The sequence below is a fragment of the Eublepharis macularius genome, chromosome 19 (genome assembly GCF_028583425.1).
Source record: "Eublepharis macularius isolate TG4126 chromosome 19, MPM_Emac_v1.0, whole genome shotgun sequence".
Lineage (NCBI taxonomy): Eukaryota > Metazoa > Chordata > Lepidosauria > Squamata > Eublepharidae > Eublepharis > Eublepharis macularius.
The window spans coordinates 24,930,667-24,942,701 of record NC_072808.1 but is presented as its reverse complement, the minus strand read 5'-3'; the positions used below and the strand labels follow the sequence as shown (position 1 = coordinate 24,942,701).

At 51.4% G+C, this 12,035-nt stretch overlaps 1 protein-coding gene across 1 annotated transcript; it reads right to left on the bottom strand.

Annotated features, from left to right (window-relative positions):
* Window positions 1-433: 433 nt before the first annotated feature.
* LOC129346364 (protein SET-like) lies at window positions 434-6,016 on the bottom strand. Its single transcript, XM_055003712.1, has 7 exons — window positions 5,214-6,016; window positions 3,332-3,409; window positions 2,974-3,085; window positions 2,726-2,871; window positions 2,563-2,642; window positions 1,953-2,098; window positions 434-1,526 (listed from the first exon to the last, which is right to left on the bottom strand). The coding sequence occupies exons 1-7, from the start codon at window positions 5,865-5,867 to the stop codon at window positions 1,414-1,416; spliced, it is 1,329 nt and encodes a 442-aa protein (XP_054859687.1). The 5' UTR covers window positions 5,868-6,016; the 3' UTR covers window positions 434-1,413.
* Window positions 6,017-12,035: the final 6,019 nt, after the last annotated feature.

Genomic DNA, 12,035 nt, shown 5'->3' with positions numbered 1-12,035 from the left:
TAGTGTTTCCACCATAGAACCTCACTTCTCCAGAAACTCCCACAAGGTCAAAAATCAATTGAGCAAGCTAGCACAAGAGTTTAAGGGAGAAAGATCACACACTAAGGTAGCACTTCCTCATAGAAGAAGCTCTTACACCAACTTAAAAGTATACTGAAGAACCATTTAGAAATTCTACAGAGGCGACTCCTTTTCTGTCCTTGGCCACATACCCCCCCCCCTTTCTCCTATCCCAACCACCTTCTCTTTTCCTGAATGCAAATCCTGTGATGAACACTCACAGACAGTGTAACATTAAGTTTGTTTGAGCAAGCCTATCTGTATCATCCAGATTTATGCAATACAATATGGCGCACGCAACCTCGCACAGGCATCCAAGGACCACTACAGGTTCCGATGTAAGAAAGGAGCCACACACCAAGTTTGAAAGCTCTTGGCATATTAAGTGCTCTTTTATGTAGAAAAAAAAAAAACCATACAAAGTCCTGATACGAAATATACAAAACCCAGCAAAGGAAAACAGTTGCCTTTCTACAAATATCAGTAGCATTGCATAGAACAGCCTCTACGGGTGCAGGAGAGAAGGGGCAGGGGGTGAGCTGGCGCTTCAGAAACACTGCTAGGAAAATGTACGCGTTCATACGTTAGAAGCTGGCAGGGGAAAACGGCATACACTGCCAGGGCCATGCTGCTGCAGAGGTCACGCTCCTCCAGACCACAATGCACTGCAGCATCAGAGAAAGCACTTGAGCCCAAGTGTGGGGCCCCTCACTCCTTCCCCACACCTCATTCCTTCAGGCACAGCTACTCCTGTGCAACCAGCTTCAAGCAAGCCAGCAGGTGAGAGTTCGCTATCTGAATCAAGTGCTGGCTGTGAAGGCATCCCCAGAGGGTAGATCATCATCATGTGATGGAGAAAGAACAGGAGTGGGGCAATGCGGTGACTGCAAGAAGTGCTCAACAGCCGCCAGGGAAGGGTCCACTAGGCAAGCAGAATCCTTGTAGCTGGAAGTGCATCAAAGGCGCGGAAATCGACAGCTTAATAATGCCGAACAAGGGAACCCTGAGCTGTTTTGAAAAGGCCACTGGGCAGGCATTACCCTGAGTAGCCACTAGGGGAGGGGGCGAGGATGCAAGTAGCCCCAACACAGGTAGGTGAGAAGAGATGCGAAGCATCGGACGCACAAGGAGGGAGGGGCTGCTGGTGTGTGGTGACTCCCCCACGAGGGAGGGAGGGAAACTGCAGTCGCTGCAATAAATAAAAGGTATAAAGCAACCAACATGGCTGCTCCCCAGCGGGAAGGTGCCTCTGAATTGCCCCCCTCTCCTGCCACGTCCAAGTGCAATTGGTCAAAGTGCCACGGAAGTCACCATGGAAAAGTCCAGCCAGACACGCCATCTGTACAGACTGGTCTAGCCATCTTCTTCTGCCTCCGAGTCCCTCCCATCTGGTTCCTCACGGACAGAAGACTTGGGACCAAGAACCTTCTCTTCTTGGCTGCTCAGGATCTCTTCCGCCGCTTCACCTGTATCAGCAAACCAGGATGTCAAGGCACCTCTCGTACCCCAACCAGATAACCAGTGCTGATCCTCTTCCCCCCAGGCAGCCAGCCCCTACCTCTCTGCTATTCCGCTGTTCCTCAACACCCCCCCACCCCTCCATTACACACCTCAGCTGAACTAGTCTTGGGATCTACAACTCCCCTCAATCTGGACTGACCAGTCCCGGGGCTTATTCCCCTACTAGCATTTCTCTTGCAAGGGAACCTGCAGTTCACTATTTTAAGCATTCAGAACATTTATGTCCTGTCTTTTGGTATCCTATACTCCTGAGGCTGTATCAAATGTTCAGTAAAAACAGACACAAACAGTAACAAACCACAATATTAAAAGACATGAAGACAGCCAAAACAGATCTTTTTTGTCGGTACCTTCACACCAGCCCTACTTACCATGCTCAGTCTCCTCCTCATCCATGATCTCATGCACATCTGCGGCCTCCTCCTCCTCCTCTTCTGCCTCCTCCTCCTCTGCCTCCTCCTCCTCTTCCCCATCATCATCCACAATGACCACAAAATCATCACCATTCTCTGTCTCACTACAGGCACAACAAGGGAACGTTGGCATGTATTACATGTTCTGCTGGCCTCCCTGCCGCACACCATAAAGCCCTCTTCTGAGGAGTCATGCTGCCCTGGGATCTGATGCCCAGCTACTCCGGCTGTCGCAAGCCTTGACAGAATTCATATCCCCCCTCCCCAGATTTCTTGCTCCAAATATCACTCCTGCTTGCGTAAACGTATTCACAATCCCACCCGTGTCCTAGAAGACTCCGTAGGTGTCCTTGGGTAAGCCACTCCTCTTAGCCCCAGCTGTATTGTGGGGATAATAATAACACTAACTTGTTCACCACTCTGGGTGAGGCACTAATCTGTCTAGAAGAATGGTATATAAGCGCAGTTATTGTTGGCATTATTATTCATTTCTCCTTAAGCAACAATAAGCAGGCTACCAATGGCTTGAATAAAAAGGTAAGAGGGCAGGGGCCTCCAGGCGCCTCACCTGTCTTCCTCACCATTTTCACCACCCTCTCCCATTAGGTAGTATTGCAGTGGATTGGGCCAGAGATCCTCTTTAATGATCTGTGGGAAGGCAGGAAAGAGTATTGGGCAAATATGCACGCCAGAAACCATTCTGGAAAGGGCATGACAGGTATCACGCTCACCTCAGCAATACGGTCTCCTGCTGGGAAGCTGTGGTCGCAGAACCAACTGAAGAAGCTGCGGCTCATCTCGAAGTTCTTCCGACCATGAGCGAGAGGATCTAGGCCGCGCCACCAGCGGATGGGTGTAGAGTGGGACACCATCCGCCCTGGAAAGTGCAGAGACACAAACACACAGGAGAGGTGAGAAAGGACATCCTACAGGCCCTCCTCGTGGCTGCTCTCCTCGTACGTGTTGCCCCTGCCCATACCAGAAGAGCCACACTGGAACTCCTTCACGATGACCTCGTTCTGGAAATAGGGGTTGCCACTGAAGTAGAACTTGATCTTGCAGCCTGATTTTGCATGGGTGAAATCCTCAACCTGGTGAGAAACACAATCCATAAGGCCATGAGGATCACAGAATCATACAGCTGGAAGAGGCCTTACAGACCATCTAATCCAACCCTCTGGCCAATGCAGAAACAGTCTAAAGCTGTCCCTGCTCCCCCCTCCACATCCCTTGAAAGGACAGAATTCACGTATCTGACTTGCAATTAGTCCACTTCTCTCCCCCCATCTCTTGAATCACCCTCCCCGCCCCCCCCCCGCCCCGCTTCCTGAAGTCACCTGCAGGTTTGTCATATAGCTCAGTGTATCTTCGTCCCGGTCATTGATCATGGCTGAAAGCTGAGGGTGATTGAGAAACTGACAAGTCAAAGTCAAGGGGAAATCAGACAGATCTTGTAATCAAGTAAAAACAAATAGGTAAAGGTAGTCCCCTGTGCAAGCACAGGGGGAACAGGGGGGACATCGCATCACATTTTCTTGGCAGACTTTTGTTACAGGGTGGTTTGCCACTGCCTTCCCCAGTTATCTACCCTTTACCCCCAGGAAACTGGGTACTCATTTTACCGACCTTGGAAGGACGGATGGCTGAGTCAACCTTGAGCCGGCTACCTGAACCTGGCTTCCATCCGGATTGAACTCAGTTCGTGAGCAGAGCTTGGGCTGCAGTACTGCAGCTTACCACTCTGCACTACGGGGCTCTTCATATAACCAAACAGGCAAACGGAAAAATGCCAGGAACCCTCTTCTTCTCCCTCTCCCCAATGCACCGCCTAACACCAGGAAGAGAGAACTCTGACACAGCTGTGGACTGCCTTTCCCAGAGAGCTCCTCACATGAATAAAACCCATGCTGTGGAACTGTGCTCTTCAGTGGCTCCTTAACCTAGTGGAGAACTTGACAAGGATGTCACTGCTGACAACCAGCAAGAGGAATTCAGAACAGAAGAATGTCTTTACTCTTTAACTCTGCTTTTAGGATTTCTGCCTCCTGCCTGTCTATGCAAGAGAGCCAGCCCAACAGGAAAAAAATAAGGACCTGTAATCTGAGGAAACCTCTCCTCCTGTCTAGACAGCCACCAGTCCCAATACCCAGTGGTCTTTAATCCACCCATCACTGCCCCATTCCACGAAGCACAACTCCCTGTATTACAAGGACTGGTGAGGGATTAGCGGTGCTGCACACACTCTGCAAGGCATCCTTGGCATCTCTCATTAAGAAAAGTGTTTTGAAAGACTTTTCCTCTTCTCAGGATGCCAAAGCCCTGCATTCAGAGCAGGCAGCCCTGGACTTGATGAGCCAACAGACCAAGGGAGAACACATCAAGACTGCGGAGGCCAAGGAGGTGAGGTGGGCCAGAAATATTTTAAAGGAACAAAATGTTGACTGATCGTAGGTTTGCTCCAACAGCATCAGCTTCTCACCACAAAAACAGCTGCACTGAGGAATCCAGCAGTACCTCCAAGGCTACCCCAAACGCATCCCGGGGCTTATCCCACGAAATGCTTCCCTCCCTTTGAAGGTGCTGCTGGGCTCCTGTTTTTACCAAGGATTTGGGGGGGGGGGGCGCAAAGATGTTCTTTGCCAGAGCTGCTGTACCACAGCGGTTAAGAGGTTCAGCTGCAAATCAGCACTCTACTGGCTTGAATCCCACTACTGCCCTGAGCTCAATAGGTGGCCTTAGGTAAGCCACTCCTCTCAGCTAAGAATACCAGTCCCCCGCCAGGGGCAGGGAATCCCCCACTCCCACCCTCCACTCCCGAATCAGGCCGCTGCGTAGCACTGCTGTGCTCCACAGTGGCCCAATTTGTGGCTGAATCAGGCCTGAATTGGCCCCCTGGGGAGCATGAGGAGTGCTCCCAGGGTAGCCTGTGACCTGTGCAATATCGTCATTTCCTGGAAGTGATGTCATTGCACAAGTTGGAAGTGCTATGTTAAGTGCACAAAATGGAAAAATCTGAAGGCCAGGCTCCAGATCTCCCGCAGGAGGGGTTGGGGCAGCTGGCACCCAGTCCCCGCCCCAGGTGTATTTGGGGGGGGGGGGGGAATAATAATAGCACAGTTCATCGATATGGGTTGGGCCGTTATTCTTCTCATTCGCGTTACTGGCATCCCTCCTCCCAGCCCCTTGGCCCCCCACACGCACGGCCGGGCGGCAGGATACGGCGGTGACCCAGAAGCCCGGGATGTTCTGGATGATGCGGTTGCGGCGCTCGAGGTGGGGGCGCCGCATGTGGCCGAACTTGGCCTTGAGCTGGGCGAAGGCGCGCCCGGCCTGCTGGTTGACGGCCTCCAGCTCCAGCTGCACGGCCTCCAGCGCCTCCAGGTACTGCTCCGTCTTCAGGGGCGGCCCCGCGCCCTCCTCCTCCTCCTCGTCGTCCTCGCCCACCGAGATGATGGCGCACTCGTCCTCCGCCGCCGCCGCCTCGGCCGCCGCCTCGGCCGCCCGCCGCCGCTCCTTGGCCTCCTTCCGCCGCCGCCGGCCCTCCCGCCCGTCCCCGGCCGCCGCCTCGGCGCTGTCCGGGCCGCCCCTGGCGTCCTGGCCGCGCCGCCGCTCCTCCCCGTCGGCCCGCGAGTGGCGCCGCGCGGGCGAGGCCTTCCCGGCGGGGCCCGTCTCCCGGCTGCCCTCCGGCGGCGCCCCCTGCCGGCCCGCGCCGCCGCCGCCCCAGGCCGTCATGTCGGCCAGCGCCTGGGCCGCCTCGCTCTCCTTCTGCGCCTGGCAGGCCGCCTCGAGGCGCCGCTGCTTGGAGGCCGGCGAGGCGGCGGCGGCGGAGGAGGAGGCGGCGGCGCGCTCGCCGTCGCCGCAGGCCCCGCTCATGGCCGCGCCGGGGGGCCCGCGGAGGGGGCGCGCGGGGCGGGCGGCGGGTTCAAAGCGGGGGTCGAGGGGGGGGAGGCCGCGGCCAACGGACTTTCAACCGCCGAAGCGCCACAGTCCTGCGCAGTTTCTCCTCATTGGCCGCCGGGGATGGCTCTCCGGCCACTGGCGGAGAAGCTTTATCGCGTCACGTGGACGCCCCCCGGCCTCCGATTGGCTGCCTCGGGAAGGCAACGGCGAAGAAGAGGCCGCCGCCTTTCACACCACGTGGGGGAGGCGAATACCGATAGGTCAACGGTTCGCTCCCCCGCCCTCCATTCGCCAATCGGGCAGGCCTCGTTTCCGTCGCGTCATCCCAAGGAGAAGGCGACGACGACGCATTTTAGCGCCTCCGGAGGTTAAGAGACGCATGCGCCCCAGAAACATGGGTGGGAGGGAGCGCACCCTTTTCCAGGTCTCTTGTAGCGCATGCGCCGCGCGGGTGGTGAGCGGCGTGTGTCTCCTGGCGCACGTGGAGGCGGAATGTGCCTGGCGCTGTACAAGAGAGCGCCTCGTGCGGGGGAGAGCATGCGCACTTAACACGTGTAATTCGTTGCTGCAAAAAACCGTGGGGATCCCCCCCGTGTGATAGAGGGTGGTGTCAGATGCAGTCGAGCGGGATGCAGGCGGAGGACCGCATTTTGGTATCTTCTTGGCAGGAATAATTTTTTTATTATTATTTATAGTCCGCCTTTCTCGCTGAGACTCAAGGCGGAATACACACTGTGAGTCAATTTCGAAGACGTGAGAGAAGAAGGGGGACCTTGTGGGTCTAGTTTTCTGCTTGCAGAGAGTTGTTTATGTGAATGAAGCATTAAAAGGAACAACGATGCCTGCCACCAGGACTTTTACCTTGCTCTTCTTCAAGGAACTGTGAGCCATCGTAGACATGCGTGGCGGTCCCTCATTTTAGCCACCATGCTTTGCTGTAAATCACTGTGCTAAAACCAATGAAACAAATTTTCAGGGAGGTGAGGTCTGCCAGCAGTAGTTACCCGTTATATCTACTCTTCTAGACAGGTTAGTTTCCCACTCAGAGCTGCAAACAAGGTCTGTATCATTATTATTCACACAATCCAGCTGGGGAGCTGGGCTGAGAGGAGCTGCTCACCCAAGGCCACCTATTAAGCTCATGGCAGTAGTGGGAGTCGAACCAGCAGAGTGTTGACTAGCAACCCAACCACTTAACCACTATGGTGCAGCAGTTTTCTAGCCAAGTGGAAGCTCCATGTTCTGAGGCAGGGCATCAGTTGTTGGGGCTGTGGGTGGGCACCTTTTCTTTCACGTCTTGTGGGTTTCTCATCTGGCCAGACGGTGTATCTAGACGGGCCTTTGGTCAGATTCCACAGAACTCTGTGGCTCGGCTGTGTATTGCCTATGTGGCAGTTGGCTGAAGTGCCTGCTCTGTAGTTCTGCTGCCAGGGCGATACTGTTGGTGCCCTATGCGAGTCTGTTTAGGATCTCTCATACATTTGGGGCTGCTGGCTGTTAGGGAAGTCGCCCAGTTTTAGAAATTTCCTGGTTTTAAAAGAGCCAGCACTAGTCCTCCCGGTGGGTGGCAAACTCATGCTTAGCTTGAGCACTTTTTGCTATTTGCTTCAACTGTTGGCACCAGACAGCAACCCCTGCCATTGTGGCTTTGAGCCTACCAGGACCCACCCCAGCTCCAAAGCTCCAGGTCTGAGCCTCGGTGTGCGAAGGGGATGATTGCATTCTTGTGCAGGCTTACTACAAAGAAAGTCTCATTGGATGCAGTAGGATCTACTCCTGAGCAAACATGAAAATTGTTTCTTATTATAGTGTGTGTGTGTGTGTGTGTGTGTCCTTGCACTTCTTCTGCTGCTGTTTTTCTGCTGTTGGAGTTGTGGTCACTAAGACATGATAAAAGGGTGGAGTAAGTCTGTATGCAGCAGCAGCAGCAGGGATAATCTACACAGCAGCAGTTGTGCCTCCAGAGTAAGGGAGTGGTAGATATTCCAGAACATGTTGGTACCCAATGGCACCTCCCACCACCCCCAGTGACCATCATAAGGCACTCATGCATCACTCCCATTCATTTCAATCTCTTTTCCGCAGATCTTCCCTATAGTCCCCATAGTCTGTCTTACAGGTGTTTCTTGAGCTTTCCCTGCCCTGCCTCTCTGTGGCCCTCGCTCTGCCATCTGCCCGGAGGCTGCAGCTGTTATTCAAAGCAAACAGTTCAGGCTCAGTGCTCCCAACCTGTGTTCGGACTGCAATGTGCTCTGTGTGTGTCCAGAAGGTCAGGATTCGGAAGCTTCCCTGAAAGTTCGGCTCTGCTGCCTACAGGGGAGTTCTGTGCGGTGGGCAGGAGCTGTTTGGGAAGGGATGGACAAACAGTTGAGCAAGTCCAAGTTCCTGCACAAGCAAACACACTCTACTCAAAGCTGAGCAGGAGCTGGAAAGAAAGGGCCACAACTCCCCGTAGGAAATTGCACAGTGTTGCAGACAGCTTCCCTAAGCTCAGTCACAGCATTGAAAGAAAAAAACTCCTTCCAATGCATATTCTGATTTCAGGGTTCTTACACTTCTCTATCAGGCCTGGTTCTGCGGGTTGACTTTACATTTGTGTATATTTACACACACACACACACACGTCATACAGATGGGCACCAGGCAACAACCCCTGCCGTTATGGCTCTTAGCCCACCAGGATCCACTCCAGCTTCAAAGCTTAACATGCAAAACCTTAACATGTAATGGCAGGACAGCGCTGATCCTCTTGTTACATTTTCTTCACCCCACTGTTCAAAATGAGCCCCACGGATGTAAAAATACAGCAAACTGGGATGATGGTTTTGGTTTTTTAAAAAAGAAAAAATGCATTTGCAAAGTTGTTGGCTGCGTTTCAGGCTGACCACAGGAGGCTAAAAGATAGAGGTACCCTGGCCTGGCCATGGACAGTGGAAAGTAAGGATTCCCCAGAAGAGCCGTCTGCGTGTCAAGACACCATCATAGATCCAGAGGAGTAGCCGTGTTAGTCTGTTGGTGCAAAATAGTAAAGAGCCCAGTAGCACCTTTAAGACTAACCAGCTTAATTGTAGCATGAGCTTTCGAGAACCACAGCTCTCTTCGTCAGATGCATCGTCAGCTTTCAAGAACCACAGCGCTCTTCATCAAATGCATCGTCAGCTTTCGAGAACCACAGCTCTCTTCGTCAGATGCATCGTCAGCTTTCAAGAACCACAGCGCTCTTCATCAAATGCATCGTCAGCTTTCGAGAACCACAGCTCTCTTCGTCAGATGCATCTGATGATACATCTGACTAAGAGAGCTGTGGTTCTTGAAAGCTGAGAGTGCATCTGACGAGAGCTGTGGTTCTTGAAAGCTTATGCTACAATAAAGTTGGTTAGTCTTAAAGGTGCTACTGGACTCTTAAAACACCATGAGATAATCATAGCTCAGCGACAGAGCAAAGGATTACGGTCGCATTTTCCACTTGGGTGTTTAAATTTTTGTCCCATACTTTCTAAGGACTTCAGCTTGGAGTGCAAAGTGAGTGATTTTTTTTTAACTGCTAGCTGCCTTGGTGGTCCTCATTGGGTAAAAAGGCAGCGTACACATTTTGTAATAAATAAATAAATATAATAAGAAACAGCTCTGTGGTTACTGCGTATGTTTTATGGGGAGGGACTGTATTTCAAAGGAAGAGCAGATATGTTGAAAGTGTTTCCAGCTAAAAGAAGCTTGGGTATAGTTAGAGCTGCCAATACAGTTGCCAACTCTGAGTTGGGAAATTCCTGGAGATTTGGGGCAGCAGAGAAGTGATGCAAGAGTCCACCCTCCAACACAGTCTTTTCCTCCAGGGTATCTGATCTCTGTAGTTGAGATCAGTTGTAACCCCAGGAGAACTCCAGCCTAGTTGCCAACAGCCTGGAAGGGAAAAAAGTTATGCCCCTTTAATAGAGGCTTAATGTGTGGAAATGGGCAGTGGAAGATTTTAATGGCATGACGGTAAATAACCTCATCTGGTAGGCCTCCGTTAAAGTGGAAATGACTTTTTTCTCCAAGCAGTTTGCAAATCTGGTGGTAGTCCTGAGAAAGATCTTCTCTGGAGACCCTGGAACATTTGGCCTGATTCAGTACAAGGTAGTTTTGTAGCAGATGAAAAGCACCATATGAAAGGGAATCACTCTGCATGGCAAGTTGTGGGCCATTTGGGACAAGACCTCATCTTTACTTTTATGCAGAATTGCTATTACCTGACTCCTTGGGCACAGAAACTAACAAAAAAAACTTGGCATACAATATAGCTATTTGGAAATACCCTAAATGTGGCTGAAACAATTGTGCATGGTGAAGGAGTTTTGCCTAAGCTGGCATACTTGGCATAGGGAGGAGATTCCTATGGGGTAGCCGTGTACATACAAAGCTCTTCATGGCCTTGGTCCAGCGTACCTACGGGACCGCCTCCCTCCCTATGTTCCTCCATGGCAGCTTTGCTCATCTGAACAGGGTCTCTTGCAGGTGCCACCCTGCACATGGGCGAAATCAACAGCAGCCCGTACACGGGCTTTCTCTGTGGTGGCCCCTGCCCTGTGGAACGGCCTGCCTGAGGAGGTCAGGAGAGCCCCCACGCTCCTGGCATTCCACAAACAATGCAAAGCCCAATTCTTCAAAAAGGCTTTTTTCTCAGATTGGAGGGCGGTGTTGTAGAGAGGAAGTCTCAGATGCTTCGCTAATTATTTTAGGAACGTAGACTTCACCACTATGTTGCCTTACATATTATCTATTGTTCTAAATATGTACTCCTATGTGCTACCTATGTTTCATGTTGTCTGATGTCAGTCCAAGAATTGATTATGTTCTGTTCCAGCATTTGTTCAACTCTGTATTGGATCTTTGCTAATGCTATATCTTTAGATCCTGAGGAGTTAGCCGTGTTAGTCTGTAGTAGCAAAATCAAAAAGAGTCCAGTAGCACCTTTAAGACTAACCAATTTTATTATAGCATAAGCTTTCGAGAATCAAGTTCTCTTCATCAGATGCCTGATGAAGTTTATCTTTGTAAACTTGTATGTATTCACCCTATGTCATTGCTTATGGAAATGTCCTTGCGACTGTATGAAAATGTTCTTGATACTGATTGTACTAACCCCACACTATGTAATCCGCCTTGAATCTCAGTGAGAAAGGCGGACTATAAATGACACAAACAAATACATAAATGTTAAGACAGTTGTAGCAAAAACAAACAGAAGTTCAGCAGCACCTCGAAGACATTTATTTCACGGAGGTGATGCTTGTACAAAATTAAGTGGCCTTGGTTTCACTGGACAATGGGGGCTGTTTAAACCCTAGCCTCTACATTTAAGCCTAGCTGCAACAGAGCAGAGGGGGCAGGCTGTTCTCAGGATTGCAGCCCTTCTTTGCTGTGCCCTTGGTTTACTTTAAACTATATTAACGTACGTTGAAAATAGAAGTTGCCACTTACCTTTACCTGCTGGATTCTTTGGGGTTCTCTCTGGCTCCCTGGGCCGTGGCTCCCTTGCAAGCTACCCACCTAAATAAGCAGTTCTGGCAGATGCCCCCCCCCTTCCTGTTGAAGCAAGTCAGAGCACAGGAAGCAGGTCGCCTCATGCCGCTTAGGGGCCACTGGAGAACCTTTGGTTGGCCCCAGGGATAAAACTGGTTGCTGAGCTAGCTGGACCTTGGCACCGGGCTGCTTTTATGTCAGCAGCAGACTCCACAAGGGGGCAGTGTGAGGCCAAGTTCAGGTTGCGGAAGAAGAGTCTCGTTTTGGAGGAGAGGGACCTCTTTCTTTGGGGTGCTGCTGGGTTCCAGAGAAGACTATTTGGGGCTGATCTAGTGTGGCAGTGGGGCGTTCTGCAAAAAAAATTGAAGGGGAAGGCCTTGCCCAAACTTGCTGCCTGTGCCTCCCCTCGCCCTCGAGTTTCCAGGACAGATTCCCCCCCCCCACATTTTATTTTTACTTTATATATAGTCCATCTTTTTTGCTGAGACTGGAGGCAGATTACAGGATATAAACAGTGCAAAAAAATTACTGGAATAAAGTATCTGAAATGCTTGGAACACAAAAAATTAACGCTACAGGCTAAGAATGATAATTCTAACTACACACACGCACACACCGATGTATGGCTTCCTCTAAGGG

Bases quoted from the DNA above. Each gene is read 5' to 3' on its own strand.
- LOC129346364 (XM_055003712.1), bottom strand. From the start codon at position 5,867: ATGAGCGGGGCCTGCGGCGACGGCGAGCGCGCCGCCGCCTCCTCCTCC. The intron at 3,410-5,213 runs GTATCCTGCCGC...TTGACTTGTCAG, and splicing joins CGGGCTTCTGGGTCACCGCC to TTTCTCAATCACCCTCAGCT. The intron at 3,086-3,331 runs GTGACTTCAGGA...GTTTCTCACCAG, and splicing joins GCTATATGACAAACCTGCAG to GTTGAGGATTTCACCCATGC.